At 34.7% G+C, this 27,572-nt stretch overlaps 1 protein-coding gene across 12 annotated transcripts in view; it reads left to right on the plus strand.

The window, feature by feature from the left end:
• GABPB1 (GA binding protein transcription factor subunit beta 1) overlaps nucleotides 1-22,271 on the plus strand; it is a 63,643-nt gene extending 41,372 nt beyond the window's left edge. For 2 of the 12 annotated variants that reach the window (XM_008513855.2, XM_070580482.1), the window contains exons 4-9: nucleotides 323-517; nucleotides 1,578-1,689; nucleotides 2,075-2,188; nucleotides 11,308-11,490; nucleotides 14,357-14,472; nucleotides 20,772-22,271. In XM_008513855.2, coding sequence (XP_008512077.1) covers nucleotides 323-517; nucleotides 1,578-1,689; nucleotides 2,075-2,188; nucleotides 11,308-11,490; nucleotides 14,357-14,472; nucleotides 20,772-20,924 — 873 coding nt within the window. In that variant the 3' untranslated portion in view covers nucleotides 20,925-22,271. Of the gene's footprint in view, nucleotides 1-322; nucleotides 518-1,577; nucleotides 1,726-2,074; nucleotides 2,189-11,304; nucleotides 11,491-14,356; nucleotides 14,492-20,771 lie in introns of all 12 variants that reach the window. The other 10 variants (XM_008513851.2, XM_008513852.2, XM_008513856.2 and 7 more) reach the window with 5 other exon arrangements.
• Nucleotides 22,272-27,572: the final 5,301 nt, after the last annotated feature.

Raw genomic sequence — 27,572 nt, forward strand, 5'->3', positions numbered from 1 at the left:
TTGGAAGAATGCTTATAGTTTTCCTTCACTTCTTATATATGCCATTCTAGCCCTTCATGCTCATAGCTGGGTGACTGAAAAAATAATTACTGCACTCCTAAGAAATCAGAAGGAAACCAATTAGGAAAGTCAGCATGATAGAAAACTAAGTGACAGATATATGGTGATTCCTGGACATATTGATTATTCAACACAAAAAACTAAAGAGTTGATTATGTTAGTAGCAGATTCTTGCTTTAAAGCATGGTGGTTACTATTTTCATATTAAGAATTCTTTATATTTCATAGTTTAGAAATCTCTTATTTTGAAATATTTTTATAGCATGGTGCTGATGTCAATGCAAAGGACATGTTAAAGATGACAGCTCTACACTGGGCCACAGAACACAATCATCAAGAGGTGGTGGAACTTTTAATCAAATATGGTGCTGATGTACACACGCAAAGTAAATTTTGTAAAACTGCGTTTGATATTTCAATAGACAATGGGAATGAAGATTTAGCAGAGATATTACAGGTAACTTTTGACTTTTAATTTAAGAAAATAAAAGCATCTCTGTCTTTTGGGTGATTTGAACTATTTAGCTTATAGCTTTTCATTTTTGACTTGGTTGTCCAAGACAGGCCTTTTCCTCTTTCACTTCTTTGTTCATTACTGTTTGTTTTCCTGATTGTAAGACCATAGTCTTTGTATGTAACATTAGAAGATTAGATAAGGTGATTACTTTCTGTGTTGTTAAGTTCCTGAATTCCCCTTCTAGACATTCTATTAAATTTTTTGTTATGCATATTTGAATACCATGTGGTTTTTCAAAGTCTTTTAAACGTCCACTGAAAAAATTTTTTAGCAACCATAATAACGTCCCCTGAGTGATGCAGTCTGTCATTTGATTGGTTTCTTTTATTTTTCACCATGCTGAAAAGAATCTGTTTGCAAGCATAGTTATTTATGGCTTTGGGCAGGTTTTTCTAATAACCAATATTCTCCTCAGCTAAACAACATTGGTGTAAATTCTCTTCTTCACTTGCTGCCTCTTCTCGCCTGTCTTCTTGTTCTCCTTCCCAGTAGAACTCTTCTTCTCTTAGACCATCTGACGCTATCAGACTTCAGCCAGTCACCTAAAAGGTGTTATATGTTCAGGAAAATGAATTTTGCCATGCCTCTTCCAATTCTTTTACTCCTAGGAGTGCAGTTTAGGGGCTGGAGTTGAAGATGGAGAATAGTTCATTGGGAAGGAGGTGCTTTACATATGTTGGGTTATATATTGCTGAATATAGAAGTAGTAGTTTAATTTAATTTCTGTAGTTATAGAGCAGCAGCATATCTTTCAGCTGTGTTCTGTAAAAGCCTTTCAGGCACCTGTTTCTCCTCTCACAGGATTTTGCTGCTTTACCTAAAAGGGGAACTTAGGATATAAATTCATACCTGTGATTTCCCCTCTGTACTCTCAGTAGACCATAAAGATGATTCTCCTTAAATTAGAGGATGCTTCTTTATATTTGTGTTTGTACTACATTGAGAGTCTGTGCTGTATGTTCTGGTTATAATTCTGAAAGCTTTGTGATTTGTCCCCTAGATCGCTATGCAGAACCAAATCAACACAAACCCAGAGAGTCCCGACACTGTGACGATACATGCTGCCACCCCGCAGTTTATCATTGGACCTGGCGGGGTGGTGAACCTAACAGGTCTGGTATCTTCAGAACATTCATCCAAGGCAACAGGTATTGAGATGCATATAGGATAGCTGTTGGGATTTTATGCTCTAGTAGGTATTCCTCCTTTTAAGAAAGGACTGTTGGAGAATGAGGGTAAGATTATATCAGCCACATTGGTTTTCTTTGGTATAATTGGCAGAAAAAAATTCTGAGACAAAATAATTTAAAGAAAGCTGATATTGCAAAACATATTGCAATATTATGTTTCAGTAACTAATGGTATCCAAGCTTGTTTTTCACAAAACTAATATTATCCGAGCTTTATTTAATGGTTGGATAAGGTAAAATAGAATAACAGAAAATGCATTAGATTAAGCTTCTTAAAAATTCAAGTCTATTTTCTCTTTTCTCATAGATGAAACGGGTGTATCTGCTGTTCAGTTTGGAAACTCCTCTACATCAGTATTAGCTACATTAGCTGCCTTAGCTGAAGCATCTGCTCCATTGTCCAATTCTTCAGAAACTCCAGGTTAGAAAAACAAGTCAGATGTGTACATTAAAAGTTGGGGATAGAAATAGTTACGAAGGCCAGGAAGTAATCTAAAGCCTCAGCGGGCAGGGTCGAGATTACGGCCATCTGCGGGGAGTGGGGCAGGGCAGGGCGTCTGCTGCTCAGCTTGGGCTGAGTAAAGTCACATGCTCAATGTTGCCAGATTCTGTTTTTTCATGGGAAGCACAAAATCTGGATCTTAAAAGAATATTAAATCTTGGCTATCAATTAAAATTAAGTTTAATTAAAATAAAAAACAGACTGTGTGGTTCACAGAAAACATGTCTGTGTACCCAGTTTGGCATTTGTTTTACTTGTCTGTGACTTTCTGTATAAAGTAGATAAATATATGAACTTGCTGTCTTTTTCATAACACTTAATTTTTGTCAGTTCTATTAGAATGACATAAAATCTTAATGACTGACATAACTAAGAAATAGCATACCAACACCACCATTAAAGGATGACCTGATGTTAAATGATGACAAACAGTATCAATAGCTGGTTAGATAAGGTTACCTGTATATACTTAACCAAAATAGTTCTTGCTGTAATTATTCTGTAAGTAAATATTTTTTCAGTTAGGAAATTAAAGTCCATAAAAATATTCTTCTAACAGTAGTTTAAGCCATTAAATTTGGACCAATGCTAATAAAAGTAAAAATTCGATCATTCATTATTTAAATGTGATTTTTCAAAGTGTGATCGATAATAATAACCACAACAATTCATTGAATGCTTGCTGTTTGTGCTATGCACTGTGGTAAAAGTTTTACTTATGATGTCATTTAATCCTCACCAAAAAGTTTGAAGGTAGATGTTACTGGATACGACTGTTTAAGGTACTGCTGATTGAAAGACCTGCCTCTCTCTTTCTCTCTCTCTCTCTTTCCCTTTCTTTACTAACTACTGGTAATAAAGATTTATCCATTCTCCAGCTTCTTCAGCATCATAATCAGTGTTTGAATCTAAGCCTTTATATTTGGGAGTCTTAAGATTTTTCTGAATCACTTTTGGCCGTTAGCAGTAATGTGCATCGTCATTTTGACTTGCTGCTTTTATAACCTATGCCTGGATCTCTTTAGCGACTTTGTAATTGCATTAGCATATCAAAGAATATTAATTTTATTGGTGGTTTCTATTTGGTTACATTTATAAATTTTTTGTCTTTAAAGTACACATCTCTGAAAATTAAAGAACTTTTCTTGAAATCAGATGCATCTTTTGACATTAGATGTTTGGGTCTATGAATTGGTCATGAAAACTTCTCTAACTTCTACCTTTGAAAATGTTATGCACAGTCTAGTCTGAGAGAATTAGTAATTTCAATTGACTTTTATTGCGTGTGACTTACAGTCTTCTGTGAGCACAATTTTTCACTTCATTGCTACATCATAGTTGGAATCTTTTAGAAGATATTTGAAGAGCTTGAATTAAGTTAAAGTTCAGGTGAGTACATTGCCTCCAGTGTAAACAACTCAGCCGAGGTGTGTAATCAAATAAAGAAATATCTTCTCACATGCTTTGCACGTGCTCAGGCAAATTATTTCTCTGCCTCTTGATTGTCCAGTTTCTTTTAACATCAGTTGTCAGACTCATCCTGATTTTAGAAATGTTTATATATATTTGTTCAGGGACGTCTTAGGATCTGGGAAATAAAGTAGTACTCCTATTTTATATATGATGAAACTGGGATTTGTGGAGGTTAAATAATTTTGCCCAAAGTAGCATGGCTGTTAAGAGGTGAAGGGAGGTTCGTGCTCAAGGTCTGACTGATTTCCCAGTTGTGTGTTTGTGACCATATGATATACTAGCTCTTCTATGCAGTTTCTTTAGGTGATCAGTGTACTGGTCTCTTCTAGAATGTTTATAATTTGATTTGTGATAGGAATAAATATTTGTGTAGTTATAATTTTGTCTCATATCAAACAAAAGCATCACTATTCCTACTCTTACTCCTGAGGTGCATCTGTTGAAGCTATTTGTTAAAATAAATGTTGTGCTCATATTTTGCCCTTTTTGAAATGATTGAGAACCAAAATATAAGAACTATCGGTACACTAATTGGTACTGCTCATTTTCTTTTCTTTTACTAGCTGGGTAGTACAATAAACACATCTTTTGGATACCAAATAGCCAGAATGTAGCAGCAGATGGACCGCATGTGAGATGGAGTCTGGCTGGCCGACATGGTCCTATAGATAGAGGGAAGGTGCTGCTGATGGTCTAGGTTACCATGCCATTTCACTTGGGAGCCATGGCTTTAAATAGCGCCTTCATAATTACATTAGGGCTGTCTTTGACATAGAAAAGAAATCCTAGTGTTAGTCCAATGAGAACCTCATAAAGGAAATCAGTCTATTACAATGCTTTCACTGTGAAACCAAGTGATACCTCTGTCTTTTCTTGATGTTACGAGCAAGAATAACTGCAGATTATCAATGTTTGAGGATTCCAATGTCTCACTGAATTGCTTCTTTACTAGTATTTTTCATGTAAATATTTCCAGTTTTATTATTTCCTCCTAAACCTTTATTTTTCCAAGTATTTAACTTGTTTGATTACATTTTAAAAATCTCTATGCATAATTTTCGTGATTCTTTATCTCTTTAGTAGAAGTATAGAAAAATAATTTGATATCTTACTATACCCTGAAGAGTTTGTTGCTCATGTTCATTTTTATTAAATGACTGGTTTTGTTGAGAATTATTGATTTCCCTTCCTGAGCCCATAGGCCTATGCTAATGTGCATAGCTGTATTAAATAATCATTAGCTCTATCGGGGTCCAGGCCAGGCCAAAAAAAGATGGTGAAACAATTGATATTAGCCATAAATTGAATTTGGCATAATGAATTATAGAAAAATAATGGTCAGTATTTATTGGGTTCTTGCCCTGTCCTTGTTACCATGCTGAGTGCTTTCCGTGCATTATCTCATTTTGTTCTCCAAGAAGTCATCTGAGTTAAGAGACAGAGACTGTCATTGACCATTGACCATGATTTGCTTTTCAGCTTTGAGGTTTCAGAAATATTTTATTAGTATATCCTGAGTTGATGTAAGAGACTGACTCACACTCAGCAAACTCATAAGAAGGTGATACATAAATCAAAATGCCAATTACTTATTTTTAAGGGAGGATACAACTGTCTTTCTTTTTTTTTTAAAGATTGGCACCTGAGCTAACAACTGTTGCCAATCTTTTTTTCTTTTTTTTCTGCTTTTCCTCCCCAAATCCCCCCAGTACATAGTTGTATATTTTAGTTGTGGGTCCGGTCTAGTTGTCGCATGTGGGACACCACCTCAACATGGCCTGATGAGCGGTGCCGTGTCCGCACCCAGGATCCAAACTGGTGAAACCCTGGGCCTCTGAAGCGGAGAGTGAGAACTTAACCACTCTGCCACGGTGCTGGCCCTATTTTTTTTTTTTTCTTTTTCCCACAACTGTCTTTTGATACATGAAATTAACTTACTCATTTTGGAAATAAATCAGTGAAAAAATTTACAGCTTCTGAAAGTATGCATACGCAATTTTCAAAATACTTGTTTAAAACTGTTCAGAATTTTGGAGTGGAATAATTCAGGGGAAATAACAGGCAGCTCAAACATTAATACAATAATTGTCATTCTCTTTTACATTATTACAACAAACTAGTAGAACTGCTTGAAAATAGTTGGGAATTATCTTGTTAATTTATGTACCCAATGATTAGAAGGCTGTGTTCCTTTAAATTTTCTGTAATTCAAGTTTTCTACTAATTTGAACTCCTCTCAATTGATTTGAACTAATACAATGGCAACAAGAACAGAGTTTTTACACTTCGTGTGAATCAGAATCACCTTCTTGACAATACCTTTGCCCTAGTTCTACCCCAGTAGGTTCTGATTCAGTAGGTTTGGGACCCTGAAATCTTTATTTTTAACCTGCTCCCAAAGACGATTCTGATGGCACACTGAAGTTTTAGAATTTGACTAAATTTTAAAAGGTCTGTTTCTCACTATTACTAAGTTGGGTATAGTAAATACCTAAAGATTATAAGTATACTACAGAAAGGTTTGCTTGAATAAAATATATTTCTTAATTATTTCATTTTTATGTGTAATGGAATATTTATTCAACTCTTTATGGAGTGCATAGGTGAATCTCTAATGAGGGAAAGGTGGGAGAGAGGAATGCCTTTCTTAGTAGCTTTAGTAGTTAAATATATCTGGATGCCTGCTACTTAATCTTTTCAAGAGTTGAATAATTAAGGAGCAGGCTTCAGGTAATTAGGATATAATTAAAACAACAATGTGACACTGACTATCAAGGCGAGATTTCTCATATTGAGATGAGAAGAATGTTAATCATGTTGAGTACTTTAAAAATAAGACAAAGCTGACAAATTATTCACTGCCAACAGTCTATAGACCTAGTAAGGTTTACTTACCTCTAATTTATGTGCCTCTTTAAGTTTTTGTAGATTATAGGAGTTTCTGTGAAATTGTATCTCTAACAGGTGCTGAATATTGAGCATTGATAAAATTGTGATTTAAAGAAGGTATTACTGATCTCTATTTCTAAAAAAAAAAGAAAAAAGAAAAAATGAATTGTTTCAGGGAACTAAGTGTGGTTACCTAGTTAAACTAAGGGAATATGTATCTTCATCTTTTAACTTACCTCTAAGTGAAGTAAGTAACTACTGTATTTGCTGAAAGTTGCCATCATTACGCTTGATAATTTTAGAAACTTTTTTCTTTTAACTTTTTTTTGACGTTTTGACTTTTTTCTTTTGCCCTTTCTTTTGACTGATATTTTGTCTTCTTGTACCAAATTAGTCTAATTTGCAGTCTAGTTTTGGCCCCTTTTTTCTCATTGGTCTCTGGGTTCTTTTGCTTTAGTTCATTTGTCACAGTAGTTACCTAGCCAGGTAGGAGATTGGACATCAGACAATAATGTACAAGTTCTATGTGTTTAGGCACAATTGAACATTTCATTTGATTGTCAAGATTTGTAGAGGTTCCATTAAAATATACTTGATTATTTTTTTCTTATGCTCTCATTTCACTAATTTTGGAAAAAAACAAGCATCTTCCTGAAACATCCGTATTTGAAGTGTTCTCGTAGTATGTTTTCCTGTGCATGAAACTAAACGCTGTTTTATGGCTCTAGCTTGCAGTCATATATTGGTTTTGCTTTGCTTAGCCTTATTCTTCGTTGTGGCCCAGCTATATAATTCCTTGATTAAGTAGACATCTATGACCACCCTTCTTTTTGTCTTTAGAGCAACTTCTGCCAATTGTTAATAAGGTAGGTTTCACAAAGGTGTAATGTGAGTGATGGCTGTCTCCCTCCTTTTTCCTAATAATGAAATTTGAAGCAGATCCCCTTTGCACATTGTTTTTCCCATCTTTTCTTAAAATAGAGCAGTGCAAGTGAATTAGCTTTAAGGGGTAAGTTACTGGGCTTCATAAGATTGTTTTGTTTTTGCTTTTGTGTTTTTAATTTCAGGTTCAATTGCAGGCATAATACCTTTGAAATGTTATTTTTTCTTCAATAAGCATAGTTTCTATTTTATTGTTGAAATATTTATATATAGAATTTTAATCTTTTAGAACATGTTAAAGAGAGTTTTTTTCTTGTCTTATTTGAATTTTGGGGCATTATAATTCAGAAGTCATGCTGAACAAGACATCTCATATTTTCAAAGATGCTGTGGATTATCTAGGCTGTTTGTATATTACAACTTGACTTAAATTAGATCAGTGAATGTTTATTACAGTTATTTTTTTATCCAGGGGTTTTACATTTGGAGATATGTGTGGGTGTGTGTGTGTTGTATGTGTGTGTGTGCATGTGAGTATATTTTTTAAATAACACTCTTTTTAAAGTTTTTAGGCTTTCTGTTTTATTCTTACGTGTTTCAACATTTCACTCTTGGGTTGTTCTTAGGATTTCTGTGAGGCACTTTGTCTTCTTACATAATTGATTTCCTTATAATTTTTTCTTAAATTCCTTACGAAAGCACACTTAGAAAGAAAGCTTTTTAGATGAAAGGCAAGAACTCTATTATTTTAATGACAGTCATTGCAAATAGTGCAAAGATGAAAGTTCTTGAGTTATGCCTTGATTCTGTGTGATCTCAGAAATTTCTTTCATATGATTATGCTTTAAAATACTTACTACTTGTTGTTAGCATTCAACCAGAGTGAACATTTCTTTTTCATATGGATATTTTTAAAAACATCAAAGGAATAGTTAATGTGTTTGAAAACCTTAGTAGTTCTGTTGAATATATTACTATCTAATGCCTTACATTTCATTTTATAATTATCATCCTGAAATTTTCTTAAGTGCTTGGTGATATAACCTAATTATAGTTTAAGACAAACAAAAATGAGAGAACTCAAAACATAAAGGTTGTTTGCATTTCGAGTATCATCTCCTGTGATTTGTATTGTGACCCTTGATTACCAAATAACACAGTAACAGTTACAGCCAGGCCTGTTGCCATGAGTACATCCTTGAAAACTAGGGTCTCAGTACTTATCTTGCCTTTTTTAAAAAAGGAGTTCATATGTTTAGGGCCTCTCCGTCTTTAGTAAATCCTGTGGTCGTTGATGTCCCTGGTGTTTCTGGGAGTTGGGAGCAACTTAGCATGTTTCAGAGGAACTATGTGTCTGAATTGTAGCATGACTTTAGGAGATAATGGTTTTATTTCTTTAAACTTTCTGTAAAGTGTTGTGTCAAATAATACCTTAAAAAACCATATCATTTATAAATAGTTTTTATGCCATTTCTTTTCTCAGACCTGGTTATATTAAAACATTTTTTGTGACAGTTTTCTTTTTTTTAATTTTTTAATTAAAAAAAAATTTTTTTTTTGAGGAAGATTAGCCCTGAGCTAACATCCACCACCAGTCCTTCTCTTTTTGCTGAGGAAAATTGGCCCTGAGCTAACATTTGTGCCCATCTTCCTCCATTTTTTTATATGTGGGACGCCTGCCACAGCATGGCTTGATAAGCGGTGCATAGGTCTACACCTGGGATCCGAACTGGTGAACCCCAGGCTGCTGAAGTGGGGTGTGTGAAATTAACCACTGTGCCACCAGGCCAGCCTCCATGACAGTTTTCAAACCCATAGAAAAATTAGAGGATGAACTTTATACCTTAACTTTCATCTGTATTCACCAGCTGTTAACATCTTGCCACACCTGCATGTTCACACACACACATACACACACACACACACTTTTATTTTGCCAAGTTATCTGAAAGTAGGCTGCAGACATCATGACATTTCATCCTTACATACTTTAGCATGTATCACCCAAGAACAAGGGTAGCCTCCTACATATTCCCAGTTCTGTTTCCTAAAAACATCAACGTTAATTTAGTAACATTATCTGACTTATGGTCCTTCTTCAAGTTTCCTCAGTTATCCCAAAATGTCCTTTATAAATGTTTGTTTTTCATCCAGGATCCAATCAAAATTCACACATTGTATATTATATTTCTTTAGTCTTCCCCAATCTAGGACAGTCCTACTGCCTCCCTTGTTCTTTATGACATTGAAATCTTTGTAGAGTCTAAGCCAGTTGTTTGCAGAATCACCCACATTCGTTTCTTAATAATTAGATTAAGGTCAAACATTTCCAGGAAAAACACAAGTGACATTTGTCATCTCCCATTACATCACATCAGGAGGCGCATAATATCATGCCATCCTGATGAAGACCGCTTGGCGACAGTGGAAACTGCCAGTTCTTTATAGGCACATATTGCCCTTTGTAACTAATACTAATCTTTGGTGTGATACTTTGAAAACATTTGAATATCTTGTTTCCCTTAAACATTTCCCCAGTGGTTTTAACATCCATTAGCGATCTTTGCTTGAATCAATTATTACATTGGAAGTTACAATGGTAATTTTTCTTATTTTGTTAATTAAATGTCTTTCTTCTATAAAGAAGATCCTTCCTCTTTCCTTCTTTCTCTCCTTTGTCATGAAGTATTATTTTGAATAATGGATTTTTAAAATTTAGTTTGTTATAATCCATTACTATTGTTATTCCTTTTGATGCTTTTTTATTGAAGTGTAGCATACACACAGAAAATTGTGTAGATCGTAAGTATACAGTTTAACGAATAATCACAAAGTGATCACTCTTATATGATCATTGCTCAGTATATATTTTGTGTCAGATTTGCATCGCTCAGCATGGTGTTTGTCAGATTCATCCATGTTTTGCATTTAGTCACTTCAATTGCTGTGTAGTATTCCAGTGTATGAATCTACCATAGTTTATTTATCCATTCTACTTTTGATAGATATCTGGTTTGTTTCAAGTTTTTGACTGTTAGGAGTAAAGTTGCTGTGAACGTTCCTGTGTATGTCTTTTGGGATCAGTATTTTGGCATAGAATTGCCTGTGGGAAAGGATTTTGGCAGTATTAACCTGTGATTTCCTCACCCAGGCAAGGCCAGGGATGCTGTTTTCAAATGCTAGAATCCTCTGTGAGCCTCTCATAAAATATTAAGAGCACAGTTTTGGATTTTATTTATGTAACTGTTAATATATTGGATTATTCACTGTCATACAGTACCAGATCTGTGTGTCACTTATTATCAAGGCAACCCTTGCTCATACGATCCAAAAAGGGTATACTGTTTATTCTGTATACTTGAAAAATATAAATTTCCATGTTTCATTGGATATAGAAATGTATATTGACTTATATGTAAATGTAAAATAAACACATACAAAATTCTCTTTGGGATTGTGGAATTTTATTAAGCAAGTGTAACTTTTGTCATATCTGTGACCTTGGGAGATTTTATAAATTTTGTACCTCATGTAACTAAATGAAGAGAAATTGTTTGTTTAAACACACACATGCCTAGATAGTTGGAACACACATTGTAAGTTGTGGGACTTACACTCAACTACTTACATAGATATGAATAGCACTGCTGGAGACTGAATTTAAAAACCATGTAAAAGCTTTTCTGTGTAAGAAAGAAGCAGGGAAAGCAAAGGTAGCAAAGCAAAAATAAACTTCTGTTCATACTTTTATATATGTTCACTGATTTTTACATATGTATTTTTTTTTCCAGTAGTGGCTACGGAGGAAGTAGTTACTGCGGAATCTGTGGATGGTGCAATTCAGCAAGTAGTTAGTTCAGGGGGTCAGCAAGTCATCACAATAGTTACAGATGGAATTCAGCTTGGAAATTTGCACTCCATTCCAACCAGTGGAATAGGTCAGCCTATCATTGTGACCATGCCAGATGGACAACAAGGTTGGTAGTAGACATTTACATAAAGTTTGTGTTTATTCTCAATTCTTTGGAAATTGTGATATGTTTTTCAAAGCATTTATTTTTGCCTTAAATTATGTTTTTGTAACTTTTTACAATAGACTTAATTACCTTATTTTGGTTAGAAAAGGAACTTAAGTAAATAATTCAAAATCAGCATTGGACAATAATTTTGTAGGCCACTTAGTGCAATTCAGGTATCATATGGGCTTTTAAAAAATACCATGTAAGAAGAGGCTACTTAAAAAGAAGTTGAACTTAGGACTTATAACAGGAACATGGTTACGACTTTTAGCAGTTTTTGTTGATAATTTCCTCATTTTTTCCCTCTTGAAAATCCAGAGAGTAATAAAATAAGATGCCTGAAACAAAAGCCCCAACTGTGTTTTTGGTGAAACTAAAAGGCTGAAAAAACCCCAAAATTCCATGTTTTAAGTGCTCTAAAACGTCTAAGACCATTACAGCCAGGGCAAGAGAACCTTCATGGAAAGCTACAGTGGTGCATCAAGAAGAGAAATGGGGTTGAGCTCAGAAATCAGCAATAAATATACCCTCCCAGCAAGGCAGGGCCCAGTCTGAGTAGGAAGTGCTGCAGGTAGGGCTGAGATAGAGTAGTGTATGAGTACTGGGGGAAGAAGAAAGAGAAGGTGCAGAAAGTTCCCATCTGAGCAAGCATCCCTCTGCACCCAGTCCCCCCCCCCCAAAAAAAAAAATTGTGCACATACATAACCTATTAGAAAATGAGTAGGATTACAGAGATCATACCTCTTCACGGCCAGTGAAGGAATTGGGGAAGGGAAGGGCTAGAGGGAGAAGTTCTCCTAAACCGGGTTTAGTTTAGAGTGATGGAGGTGGTATGGCAGTGCAGAGAGCAGGTCTCAAGGAAGGAGTCTCGTCGTAGCAGTAGAGGAGGAAACCCTTGGCCTCTGAAGCCTGGGAGGGCTTTCTCTCCTGTTCTGTGGAAATCTTCTGTGGATAGCTGGTCCAAGGTTTGGATCAGGCCCAGCTGCTTTCACAAAGCTTTGAAGAACTAATTCTAATTATATAGAAAAGAAGGAAACTTTCAAAGTATTTGTATCAAGCAGCTATAACATTGTTTCCAAAACTTGACAACATACAGACAAACTGACCTCTTGATGAACAAACGGAAGGAAACTCATGTTTTTGGATGGGAAGACTCACTGTCATAAAGCTCTCAGTTCTTCCTGAGTTCATTTATAACCATAATGTGGTGTGAAAAAAAGGCTGTATTCGTTTGCTATGGCTGCCATAACAAAAGACCACAGACTGGGTGACGGAAACAACAAAAATATGACTTCTCACAGTGCTGGAGGTTTGAAGTCCAAGATCAAGGGGTCAGCAGGTTTGATTTCTTCTGAGCCCTCTCTCCTTGGCTGGCAGATGCTGCCTTCTTGCTGTGTCCACACATGGTTGTCCCTCAGTCTGTGTGTGTTATCTGTGTCCTAATCTCCTCTTCTTAGAAGGACACCAGTCATACTGATTAGGGCCCACTCGAATGACCTCATTTTACCTTTTACCTATTTAAAAGCTCTATCTCCAAATACAGTCACATTCTGAGGTACCAGGGGTTAGGACTTAAACATTTGAATCTTGAGGGGGACACAATTCAGCCTGTAACAAAGACCAACAGTTCTGTTTCTGGAATTAGCCAAACACATTCTGAAGTTTATATTGATGAGAGGAGGAGGGAAGAAGAAGAAGAATAAGGAAAACTCTGGAAAAGAAGAGCAATGAGAGGAACCTACTGGATATTAAAATAAACTTTGAAAGCCTCCATAATTTAAAAATGTGTAACTGACATGAATATATAGACTATGGAGACAGTCCAGTGAAACAGATAGAAGGTTCTCAGTTCTTCTTGAGTTAATTTATAAGTGTAACATAATAAGATATGAATGAGAAGAAGTAAACCACTTTAATTCTCAATATTTCTACTGGTTTAAATTACATCGTACTAAGTAAATATTAATTTTACTATTTTTTCATTTCTGTTTATATTTATAAATGCTAGTGATAGAGTTTTTAATGTTTTGACAGAAAACTTTAAAGGCCATGGAACAGTTGTAATGTCTCCCATTGATTATTCAGATTGCTTTGCATTGTTTCAGCTGACAGTCGTTTTCATGGTCCTGTACTGTTGTGCAGAGCAAGGACAGTCTCCATCTATAGAAAATATTTACATTTCTATGAAGAGATAGTAAAAATGGAGACAAAGTCCAGCAACTGAGTAGAACAACACAGTTTATAAACAACATTCATAACGGTGTGTCCACACAGTGGAGCATTATGCAGCTAAACAAAAGGAAGCTGTCTACTTACTGATGAAAGATGCCCCAGATATACGGAGTGAAAAAAGCAGATGCAGAACAATGTAGCTATTATATGTATGTTTGAATGTATGTTTTGTGAAGTATACCACCTTTTGCGTAAGAAGGAGAAAAATGAGAATGTATATTCATGTTTTTACATAAAGTGACACAAAAACAATACACAAAAAACCAGCAAAAGTGATAATCTGTGTTAGCGGGAATGGGGTGGAACCTCTCAAAATATGCTTATTGTTTCAGTTTTGAGCCATATGGATGAACATCTATCTATAAAACTTTTAAAAATAAGTAGGTACTTTAAACAACAAGTAGTTTTCACTAAAAAAGCATGAAGGTGAAGACAAGTATGGACATCCTCATAAAAAGCAAATCAATGTTTTGAAATTATTGTTTTAGAATATATTTATTTTAGATGAGTTGCATCAACAGTGTCAAGATATAGTTTTATTTCTACTAAACCTATCTGATAATGAAGTAATGTGTACATTTTTTTATTTTAGTATTAACAGTACCAGCAACAGACATTGCTGAAGAAACTGTTATAAGTGAAGAACCACCAGCTAAGAGACAATGTATCGAAATAATTGAAAACCGGGTGGAATCTGCAGAAATAGAAGTAAGGAGTCTTTTACCCGGTGTGTTTTGCTGCAGTCATCCAAAATAAATTCATTTCGCTTTTCTTTTTTTTTTTTGTCTTTTATATTTATTACTGACAGTGTTGTTTTGATACAGAATGAAAGTATATAGTATTATTTTGTCTAATTTTTTGCCTTATACATATAGCAAGCCCTCAATAAATAAATATTGAATGAATGAATGAATGAGTGAAGAATTTGTTTTTAACAAAGTCTGTCATCATGGTAACACTGGAATGTCTTTGATTCTTGCATTCCATCCTTTATTTTCTGTTAAACTTACATACATCATTCTCACAAGTCACTACAAGAAATGTCATTATATAATGACTAAAAAAAATTTTTTCTTTCAAAAGTGAAGTGCAAATGTCTGTTTGGCCTGTAGGATCCTCTTCAAGAAGGTTGTTGTTTGTTGACTGTTATTTTTTAAAAAGCTGTAGATATCTGCTTATTTCACTGTTAAGTCCTATAAGGAAATTAAATTAATTTAGACTAGCTGTTGATAGGATTCTACTTTTTTTTCCTCTCCCAAACTAGTTTGTAAGTGTAATCAAACCATAGTTATCTCACAGGTTTTTTCTTACATGACTGTAAATAAAATTGTCTCCTGAATTTGATATTAACTTAATCAAATGAAAATAAAGTTATTCTGGAATAACTTTGAAAGAGCAATTGCATTGTGAAGAACATTGGACTTGAAATTAAATGAGCTGGATGTGAATTGCACCTCTTGCCCCTGTTAGCTTTGAGGCAAATTATCTTACCTTTCTGAGTTCAGTTCTATTTTCTCCCAAATCGGAATTTAGGATAACAATGTCCACATGTTGAGGTTTTTATGAGAACTGAAAAAGTCAGCATACTCATATACACGTATTTATAGTATCTGATATATGTGAATAGTAAATGTTGGTGAATATTTAGGAATTCTTTGTTAAGGTTTTTGTTATCATAGAAAAGAGAGGATTTAAAAAAAGTCAGTGAAAGACAGCATAATTCTGACTAAGGACAGTTAGAAAATATCTTTTCCCAAATTCATTTAAATGTAAGACTGGTACATCTTTGGCCACAATCACAAAGAATACATTATTAAATTTAAAAAATCTGACTCACGGTTTAACCTGAATGTTTGGTAAAATTGTGACTTTAATTATTGAAGGTGAGTTGTTTTATTTCTTCAGAATTTAAAGTGATCTTTGATACATTGACATTCTTGCCCACAAACTGACAGTGTATTCTATTGAACAGTTATCAGTATACTTATTATTTAATAATCTTCTTAATACTGTTTTCTATGTCAGACAGTCTTTTTTTTTGGCATATAAAATGAAAAAAATTGTCATGTATGTACTTTGCTTTAACTATTTAATAAAACATTATTTTTAAATTACTTGAATTTTTATTAAACATAAACTTACTCAACAAGTTATATTTTTAAAACAATGAATGTACAGCCTGTACCTTTATTTACCTAACAACCAGTGAGAGTTGCTGTTTTCCTCAAAGTTCAGCCTGATTCCTGTCTTAAGTCTTTCAGAGACCAGGGAGAATAATTGCAAATAACAGGAAAGTATGAATTGAGGAATATAAATTACCTAGAACCAAAGAGATGGAACTTCAGGGAGATGGAGTTTTAGCTTGGTATAAAGAAGAGTAGTTTTTGTTTGTTTTGTTTTTAGTAATTAGAGCTTTCTGGTAATGGAAATCTTATTCTCTGTCACCGGAAATGTTCAAGTCAGGGTTGCATGACCTCTTAGAGCTTTTATAGAAAGACTGTGAAGCATTCAGTGAATATAAACGGTAGAGATGGGCTGGGGATGTAGAATGAAGAGAGACCTCCACTGTTTTCATCAAACCAGGTAATCAGTTCCTTGTATAGTATGTAAAGTGGTTCTTTTGAACTTATTTTCTTAGATGACCAATAGAATTGTCTTGGGAGCAGACTTTTATACTCTTTTGTAAGTGACAGCTATGACATTAACCGAAAAAGTTTGTCTGCAGCAGTGCTGCTCAACTGGAGTGATTTTGACCCCAAGGGATATTTGGCAATGTCTGGAGACATTTTGGGTTGTCATAACTAGGAGAATGCCACTGACGTTTAGTGGGTAGAGGCTGGGGATGCTGCTAAACATCCTATAATGCACAGAACAGCTCCCCAGTGAAGAATTATCTGGCCCAAAAACATTAATGCTGAGTTGGAGAAATTGTGCTCTAAAGGAATTAAAAAATTAAGTCATTATACAGAATCTAAGATGTTTGGGTTTTCTCTGTGTATGTGTCCCCACAATACTAGAGTGACCTCTATAAAGTGCTAAGAATTGTATTTATAGTTTTCCAACTAACGTTGGAGCGGTTTATCAGTAATCTCTGGAAAAGTTAGTTTAAATTGTAGAAAATTTATTGTAAATGTTGTGGCTTTTACATCTGCATTATAGCAATATAGGAAATGAAAGAAGTTTGTTTTTTGGAGGGAAGGTATAAATAAGACACCAAATTGCAATACTGTGCATCATTTTGTTATCATTCCTTAATATTGCTGCATTGAAGATATTTTTGGAAGAAGTGTGTAATTCATGGATTTATTCCGTAAATAAACAACATTAGCCTATTCTGAATTGAAATTAAAACTGTTCTTTGTACATGTGGTAGGGAGGAAATGTAATTAGTGCATTAAGAGTTACAGATTTTCTCTATTACTTACTTAGTTGTGTGAATTCAGGAAATACTTTTATGTTTTTGTTTTTGCCATAGAGGTTAGAGATGAATATATTTATTAGCAAGTTTTGTTTATTTTTAGTAAAGTATTTGTATCTTCTATTCAGTGATAGATTGGGATCCTTAATGTTGTTTTAAAAATTGGTTTCTGTAAACTTTATACAGTATTTGATTTGATGCAAATTTTTTCTGTTTTCCTTTTATTAATGGATATCCTTTTGATCTATCAGAGTTTTAAAATTTTCTATAGTCATATCTCTTTTTGATTAAATTTTTTCTCTAGGGCTGGAGTAGGCAAAGTTTTTCTGTAAAGGGACAGATAGCAAATATCTTTGGCTTTATGGGCTGTATAGTCTGTGTTTTGCTACTCAGTTCTGCTGTTACAGTGGGAAAGCAGCCATAGACAATTTGGAAATGAGTGGGTATGGCTGTATTTCAATAAAATTTTATGTATAGCAATGGGATCATATTTGGCCCATGGTAGTTAGAAAATTGATATTTACACACAAACAGCTCACACACACTGCCCAGTTTCTTTTTAAAAAAACATTTAATGGTTAAAAATATGGGTCTGGAATCAGATTTAGGTTTGAATTATGTTTTTAAAATTTCTGATTGTGTGATTTTGGTCAATTTATTTAACCTTTCAAGGCTTGTCTTCCCCATCAATAAAAAGGGGAAAATAATAGCACTTACGTTATCAGATTGTTTGTAAGGTTTAAATGAGAATGTATTTGAAGGACAGTACAGTGTTGACCATATGGTAAATGTTCAGGAGATGTTAGTTACTATTATCATTATCTTCTAAAATTTATATTGAGGTATGGTAGAAGATAAATCACTATAATGATTGTTTGCTTTATAATAGCTAAAATAAAATAAATTTGAATATTAGAAAATGATATGTTAAAAATGATACTTCAGTTAAGAGAGAGTTGCAACTAGCTGAAGCAGAATTCAGGAATCTTGTTTGAAAATAAAAAAGCAAACTCAAGTCTTTCCTTGCTCTGTTATTCCATTGCCTAATGTAATAGTAATATATTGCTGGGTTTGGTGTTTAGTATAAGATAAACATATCTTCTTTATTGCTACCAAATCTTATCATCAGAATTTCTTTTTCTTGGAATTCTTCAGTGTTAGACTGTTAAAGGAAAAAATGCTTCAATACTATGTATTACATATTAGTAGTTTAAAGTATGTTTATTTAAAAATGTCAGACTTTTTTATTGCAGAAGGTCAAAGCCATAGGATTGACATTTTATATTTAAATATAAATTTTAACTGTCAGTCTGCACTATTCATGTGTGAAACAGCCAAATTATCGTTTGCATTAAGAAAGTGTCTTGCCTGTAATATATGTTCAGTAAACATTTGACAAATAAATTTGGAAACAAAGGACCTTGTTGAATAAAATAAGTGATACTTTCCACTTTTTAGAGATTTTCATTTGCTTTGAAAAGTGAGATGGCAAAAAGATTCTGTCCCCAAATACTTACATTCCTGAGAAGTAAAAAATGAAAACACTTTAAAAAACTTTAATAGTGTTAACTATGTTTTCACTCTTGAGAATTAAATGTATTCAAAGAGTAGTGCTAATGATCTTTGTCTTTCAGATTTTACAGATTCACTCAAGAAATGTGATGTAAAATGAATCTTGTACTTGGCCTACTAGGCAGAAGAGAGCTATCTTTTCATTTATATTAAGATATATTCTACTAATTGAAATCAAACTATGCAATAAGGAAAATCGGATTTGACTGTGTTCGCTGTTAGACCGTTTACCTCACTCAGTTTGCTTTCATCTTCTGAAATGATTGTGAATCCCTGGCTGTTTCTACATTTTAATAAATAGCTAATACTTAAAGATACCTTAGAGTTAATCTGTTCCAATATTTCCTACCAAATCAGGGGAAGTTTTTATCTATATTCAAAACTTTGGCTATCAAAGGATCTTATTTCTTAGCCCATGTAAAATTTTACAACACTTGCACATGGCTCGGAGCGCTCCTGCCAGAGGGGGGATCTAGCTCCTGGGGAAGCAGCACCTGTCTACCACCCTTGCCCTTTGTGTACTCAAAGTCCTGCAGAGCTCACTGCCAGGGCACTGCGTTGATTGCTTACATGAGGCTCGTCTGTTGGATGTCCTTTCTGACTTGTTCCTACTCTCTCATCTTGCCTAGATTACGGGTAAGAAGGGGCTAAGATAAGGATCACAGGGTAGGACTCGGGCATTTCTTAAATTGGAGATGGCACATTTCTTCTACTTGAACATTTTGTGTAACTGGAACACTTGGAGACTACTTGTGTAATCAATCACTCCCACATATAGTGGACCTAGGGGAAAAATAAATTTGTATCCAGCTTCATTCCCAGTGTGGAGAAGGGAGCAGGGTCACAGGAAGGCAGGGGTATTGTGTATGCTCCTCGTTGTGGACCCTGTGCATAGTGAACGGGAGAGCATCTTTTGGTGTTCACAATGGACGAGGGTCAAGGAGGCAGTGAGAGAGACCCTCATATTGCCCTCTTCCCCAGCGAGCTGCTGACTCCTCACCTTGGCTTCCCTCTGGTCGAGTGTCTTATCCAGTGTCAATCTGGCCTTTCTTGTGATTAATAGTCTTACACTCAGCCCACACCCTACTGAGAGGTCCTGGGCCTCTGTAATGAGGTTGAGGTTTTGTCCATGAGCTTACTGAGGTATGGGAAAGGAATCTTTGAAATGTTTTCCCTTGTTGTTTTTCCTGAGGCAACTGAATAGGGGCGGAGTAAGGAGGAAGAGAAAGAAGACCATTTTCGTTGGACCAGATCTGTGTTTCAGCTCTCAGTTTTTTGAGGAATTTAATACATATTATTTTGTACCTGTATAATGAATCACACTAGGGAAATTAGTATTTTATTGGTTTGTAAAATGGTATAATTTAGGAAATACTAACCTGGATCAGCACTCTTCATTTTAGGGATGAGGAATCTTGCTTGCTCTTATAGAGGAAGGGTGGTTTTAGAAGCAGTAATATTAGGATCTCATAAACCCTACTCCTTACGGTGTTACCATGGGAAAGCAACGTCATCACTGAGCATCATTTTCCTCATTTATAAAATGGGCATAATGTCTATCTTAGAGGCTTGTTATTGGAAATCACCTTGTTTAATCATATAATGAGTACTCAATAAGTATTGTTTTATAATTGTTATATCTTTAGATAAAAACATCACAGATAGAGATATGAAGAGGGTATAGTTGTATATTTCCTTCTTGGAGCTTTTCACTAGTTTCTGCAGTACGTATAAAAGTGCAGGTACCAAATTTGGATTCATTATGTTAGTCTTATTTCTAATTAGGAAGTAATTTCCTTGAGATCAGAAACTGTAATCTATATCTCAGTGTAGAGCCCAAAATTAGGGGCTTTAATTCTTAGTGAATTGGTTGAAAAGGCAATATGTCTAGGAAATGTTAATAGGTGGCGACTTTTAGCTACTACAGATTTTTTTATTTGCAGGATGCATGCTTGTATGTGTTAATGATGTATTTGTGCAAAAATTGAAAACAACCCCCCTTTTTTTTTTAAATTAGGAGAGAGAAGCTCTTCAGAAACAGCTGGATGAAGCAAATCGAGAAGCACAAAAATATCGACAGCAGCTTCTAAAGAAAGAACAGGAAGCAGAGGCCTACAGACAGAAATTAGAAGCTATGACTCGTCTTCAGACTAATAAAGAGGCTGTTTAATTGCAATGAACACATGGTTTGAATTCACTTTTGGTCAAGAAAGAATACAGTCTTGAACTGTACACAACCAGGTGCAGTCGCGAGAAGACGGTGGTAGAAGAGACTGCAGATGGAGAACTGGACTTCAGCCCTGAGCTCGGAATTCCTGTAACATAAAACTTTAAAAGTTGTGAAATGTATTTAAAACTGAATTCTGTAAATAGTTTTTGTTTTTTTTTACAGTTCCAAATGAGTTGATAAAGATTGTTGAAGAGATCCAAAAACACAATAAGCCACTGTTTTTGTGAATTCTTTTTGATTTTAGTAAGAACCTTAATTTCTCAGAAACAGAACAGTTTTAAGGGTGATCATTGATTAGACCAAATGTGTCATAATTATGTGGTGGACTGATGCTGGAATTACTCCTGTAGGTGTAAACTTCTATATGAAGAGAAAGATTTCTTCCAGGAAATCTTTGTACAGCTTTAAGTTGTCTCAGATTCTCTGAAAACATTTTTTAGAAAGCAAATTTTTATATTTGTTCAATTTCAGCTATATCCAAGTAGATTTACATGTATATGAAGCAAATATTTTTTAAACTTTCTGTTTGTACATATTCTGCATGTTTTATAATTTCAAAATGCATCACTTGCATAGGTATTTTTCCCACAAAGATGATGAAAGTTCTAGGAAAAAAAATACGCTTTTATTCTGTAGGTCATCGAAACTAAGTAAGCTAGCAGGTGGTCTTATTGGAATGACAATGTTCTTGGAAGGAGCAGCTTACAAGATAACTTGAATTGCAAATAGCAAAATCTATGCTTTTTTGAAAATTTCATAGTGGGGACGTGAAACTGTATTCTGTGCCTTCCATCATGATTTCCACATGAAAGCACTTTAAGGCACTGGATTTTAAGATAATGTTTTCGGAAAACTCAAAGCATATGGGTTTCTGAAATATTTCATGGACTCATTTCCCCCCCCAGGATATTATTCTTATGGAAAAAAAATGGCTTTTGTATGTAGAACAAGAACTTTTTGTACTACAGTGATGCTATAGATAGTCTAACGTAACTTTTGCTTTTCTCTGTGAAGCTGTGTGTGTGTGCTATGACTTATTCTCATCGCAATATTGTTGAATTCCACAATGTATGGACATTAAACTCTGACATACTGTTCATTCTTTTTTTGTAAAACATAACTTCAAGCCCTTTATTCTTGCTTTATTTTTTAATGTTTTGTTGCTTTATGGAGATGTTTAACCCCAAGACCCTTCTAGATTACCTATACTGTATAAAGAAGCAATTACCCTTAAAACTGTACTCTGGCCTACTTTTCTATTTTACAATTAAATATCTTTTCCACATATGTTCAGTGTAGACCTATATTTTGACCACATTTTCACACATTAAAATTTTTGTTCTGTGTATTAGAGCCATATTCCACCATGTGAAAATATTATATGTTCTTCACACCGTGTCTTAAAAGTCCTTGAAGTAACGCCTTGGGAATTTGTTCTCTCCCTGGAGTTATCAGTATAGTTGTTAATGTAATAAAAGGATCGGTGAACTATCAGCCTGATAGTTGCTGTTTGGGAGCTCTTAGAAAGGTTTTATGGCAAATTTAAGAACTCTATAAGGAAGAGAAAAAACCTTTTATCAATTTCCCATTTAATTTGACATACTTTAAATTATCTAAAACTGTGGAATTTACAAATGCCAGGTGGTGTTTTCGGTAGCATGAAGGTGCTTTTTCTCTGTGCTTTGTTGCTTTAGTGCATTTATAGGATTTGTTGTGTTGGGCAGGCTGCTCTCACGTAGGCAATGGTGGAACAGAGAAGGGCCAGTGTGTTCACCCCAGAGTGCAACTTCTGTACAATGTTGCTTGCAGCCCAGGCTGGCCCTGAAGAGCCTTGAGACAGCGTTGGAAAGAAGCTTCTGAAAGCTAATTTAATGCCGTCTTTGATTTCTGGTCTCCTTTTCTGCTAGACACGTTACCTGTTGCAAGACAGAATTCAATATATAGTAACAACATTTGGCATAGACAGGAGAAAATAATTGGTGCTTAAAATGAGTAAGTCTATAACAGCATTAGGTAGATATTCAGATGTTTTTGAGGGAAGTTCACTTTTTTTCAGAGTCTGCTTTGTTGGACTTGTGTCACTCAATCATCTACATCTGATTCACTGTACTACGAAATCAATACTTAGATAAGAATTTATGACTAAAACTTAAAATGGGTTTCCTTTTTCTTTTTAGCTTCTGTTTTCAGGTGGGCTGGAAAAGCTCTGCATCCTAATCATTCTCACTGGTGTTCTGAGCAGAGGATTAAAAGAACTGATGGAATGAAATTAAAAGTTTTCAGAAATTCACACTTACGGTGTTTTCACTGCATAATGATGGCTTTGTAATTCAAGGTCATCAGGTTGCCACATCGATGGTTAATTGTTTCCATCTACCTGCGAACAAATACCTTCTAGAGCTGCCTTTCTTAACTAGGGTTCTGCAAGAGAATCAATCCCTGACACCCTAAGTGTTAGGGCCTAATGAGTTAATTTCTTGTAATGAATTGCTTTCTTTCCTATGCATCTGAAATAGTACTGGTTATGTACAATCTAGACACTGAGCTCGTTAGATATCTTGATTGCCTAATTCATTCAGATTTAACGCTTCCCGTGCGTACAGTAACTGGAGCTTGAGGGTCACAGATTCTGGGTTGAGCCTGTGATGATTTCAGAAAGCCTCGACTAATGAGTGACGAATCTGCAGGAACTGTACTTCTCAGCTAATTTTCATTTTTTGTTATTCATATCTTAATTACATCCCCAAATGGCTTGTGATGCCATTTGTTTTCATTGGCTTTTAAGAATTCTTTTCTTATGTCAATCTTTCATGATATGAATGGCAGAGTAGTTAATCTCTTCTTTTACTCCGCCACTGGATTGCACTATTTGTTTATGTGGTGGAGGGTTGGGAGTTGGGGACTTTCTGTGACATTCAAGAGAACAGAGTTAAAGGGAAAAGCGAATAAATGTGAAATCCATGTAAGTTGGTCTATACCTGTTTATAACAAGAAGATCTGTATACAAATATCCCAAACATATTGCTAATGAAAATCTATGCCAGTATGTGTTTCTTCGACATGATCATTTATAATATTGTTTATTGAAGATTAGAAGAAACTCTTGCCCATAAGAGGAAGTGATGAGTTGGTAGACATATTCATGGATGATTTATGCTGATATGACTGATTTTTTCTGTATTCTTTACAAAGTTTCTTCCAGGTAAAAGCTATAAAGTTCCTTTGTGCTTTAATCCTGGAAGACCTTGAGAACTGACTGAACGTGTATCAAGAAGAAAAACCTGTTCAGACACAAAACAATTGTAGTAACCTTTATGTCCATATGGATGGGTTCCCAAGGCATTAGCGCTCAGGCCTGTATAACAAATAGAAAAAAAATCCTTTCTATTCACCTCGCTTCTATTGAATAAATAACTCCTTCCATCATGTCAGGTCAACTTAGGAATGAACTAACTAATACATTTGTTATTTCATTAAGTAATATTTACTCTACTTGGATTTCATTATAGATAGCTAGTCTCTTGTAGTTTTGAATGATGTTTGCTATTTGCTTTCTCTCTCTTAGAAGAGAACATCTCAATGCGCATGGATTCAGTTTGACGTAAGCTCTGTGAGTTCATTCTCAGATTACTCTTGTAACCTGTGGTGGAAAACACAGTATCATCACTGGAAATATGCTTCTGTTTCATGTTGAAATTTTGATATCAATATTTTTGTGAGTTATTAAAACTATTTTCCAAATAGGTATACAGATGGTCTTCTAATTTTTGATCATTTTCATACCCTGAGCTCATTTAAAAATTTCACTTTGATAATCAAACATTGAATATAATTTGGATACAGCTCCTGGGGCTCTTCAGTTTTAGATGAGTATTGTAACTGCCACAAAACTACCATTTGCTTCCTGGAAAAATTTTGACCTAATCTCTCTGATTTTGTCTACTATTCTTTATTAATTGCTCAGTTTTTTATTTGAATAGCTTAGACCTTATGTGCACAGTTGGTATGTAATATGTTTTCTACATAAATAAATATGTAGTACTATATAATACAATTCCAGTCTTGCTACTGGTTGACTACATGGATTATAAGTGTGAATTTTGTGGATTATTCAAATGTCTTGATTTTTCTGTAAGAAAATAATTTTTGTATACCAGATAAAAGTCAGTAAAGCATTCATTTTTGTATTATTTTTCATAATTATTCTAAACTTACCATCCTTATAACTCTCAAGAATTATTTCAAGTTTAAATTGCATTCACTTATTTTGCTGTAGAAAAATATCATATATTAGGAATGCTGACACTTGAGTGAACTTGTAGTCTCTTTAAAAATAATTCTCCCTCTGCCAGTGAACTGACTACTTCCAAACATTTGTGCCCGGTATCATGGAGACTCTTGGCATCAAACACAAGCCAATTATTAAGAATGTTACTACCTTTGTTAAGTACAATTCAATGCTTGGTTTTCTTGTGGTTGTTTTAGTGAACACTTCAAAATATATAGAAGGGCACAGAGAATAATGTAACCAACATCCATGTACCTACCACCCAAATTTAGTAAACCTTAAATGTATCTTCTTTGCTTCAAATCTTTTCTCTTAAGAAAAAGAACGTTACAGATGTAAAGTCCCTTTGTTCTCCTTCCCCATCCCGTTTCCCTCCCTCTCCTAAAAGACAGCCACTATCCTGAGGTTGAAATGTTTCGTTCTATCTACATTTTCATGCTTTTACTACATACCAAATTTCATAAATATATGATAGAGTTTTGTGTAGTTCTTAAACTTTATTGAAACTGTCATTCTATACGTGTGTCATTCTGCATATTAATTTTTTGAATTCATCAATATTTTAGACGTTTATTCATGTCAATATCTAATTCATTTTGACTATTATATAAAATCAAATAAGAATATACCATATTTATTTATCCTTTGTTCTATACACAGATATGTCACTTCCAATTTTTCATATTGCAAATAGTACTGTAATGAACATTGTTGTATGTTGTTATCTTCTTATGTGCACACATGTGCTATGTTTCCCCAGAAAATGGGATTGTTAGGTCGAGGGTAGTCAATTTTACCAGCCGTTGTCAAATTGCTTTCTAAAGTGTCTGTGAATAGTGAATGGTGATGAGAATTCTCATTTCCCTGTATCTCACCAACACCTGATATTGTCACACTAATATTTTTGCCAACCCTACATTGATATGAAATTGTTCTCATTATTTGCACTTCCCATTACTAGTAAGGTTGAACATTTTTTCCTTGTTGTTTCTTGTCCATTAACAGTTATTCTTCTGTGAATTGCTAGTTCTTGGCTGTTTTTTTGAGGGGGTTGTAATTTTTCTTACTGATTTATTCAAGATCAATATTTTTCTGGAAACCAATCTTTTACTGGTTGTATGAGTTGTAAATATCTTCTCCCAGTGTCTGATTTAAAAAAAAAAAGGTTTGTTTATATTGTCTCATTAGTACATATTTCCTAAATGTCTACTACATGCAACTCAAGGTCAGGCTGGGGGAGAATTCCAAGTTTTATGTGAGTTTAACACTCAAGAAGCCTATATTTAAAGGTGGAATGAAATTTTCATTTACAACTTGATTCTGTTTCTCTTTTAGCTAAATACTATTTCCTTTTTTGCAGTCAATGCTTCTCCAGATAATTAGTGAAAGATTTAATTTTCACGTTTACCATTTTTAGAAGATGTAACATAGTACTTCATTTATTTTTTTCAATTCTTGCTCTAAATTTTTCTCTTGATGTTTTATAGTTGTGTATTTTGGATTATATTTGAAAGGACAATGAATGTTTGGACTGTTGCACATGAGGTATAGCAAAGCATTTGGGAGCATTTAGCGGAGCCTCCAAAAATTAAAATTTCACTAGCCCCCTGATCCTAGAGGTGTGGTGTTGTCGATGACAAAGTTGAGAGAGGCAGCTTGGTGTGATGGAAAGAACATGGTATATTGGATCAGATAGCCCTGGGTTCAAATCCTGGCACCTTCAATTATTATCTTGTGTAATTTTAGCCAAGTGTTTTAATTTCCTTGAGACTCAGTTTCTCAAAGATGAGGTAGAAGATGACTTTCACTAGGTTGTCGTGAAGATGGAATCAAATAATGTGTTTGAAAAGTGCAAAACCTGGTGGTCAGTGCCTAGTAAACATTTGTCAAGTTTGTTTTGAGGAAATATGTAGGAGAGGCAGAGCTCTCTTGAAGGTGTATGTAAAGGGCAGTCATCCCAGCCTCGCCCTCTCCCTTTGGACAAAAAGGTGTGATTTTCTGCTGTTCGAAGGCAGTATCTGTCTGTCAACTCTAGCCTCATGCTACCTTCCCAAGGGAGCAACTAAGCCTGATTGCTCCTTGTACAGCTGGTTCTTTCCTGGATGAAGCTGGCCTTCCTTTTCCCTCCGATCATGTAGCCTCTTGTAGACTGACCTTAGCTCTGGGTCACATCTGTACCCAGTGCTTTTTCAAGGGGCAAAATACCATTACTATGGGCACAAAAATCCCCTTTCAATACCTGGTTGAAAATGAAACCACTTCCTCAGTTCTAAGCAATCCCTTGGATGGCGTAGCTTCCT

The sequence above is a fragment of the Equus przewalskii genome, chromosome 1 (assembly GCF_037783145.1).
Source record: "Equus przewalskii isolate Varuska chromosome 1, EquPr2, whole genome shotgun sequence".
In the NCBI taxonomy this organism is placed as follows: Eukaryota; Metazoa; Chordata; class Mammalia; order Perissodactyla; family Equidae; genus Equus; species Equus przewalskii.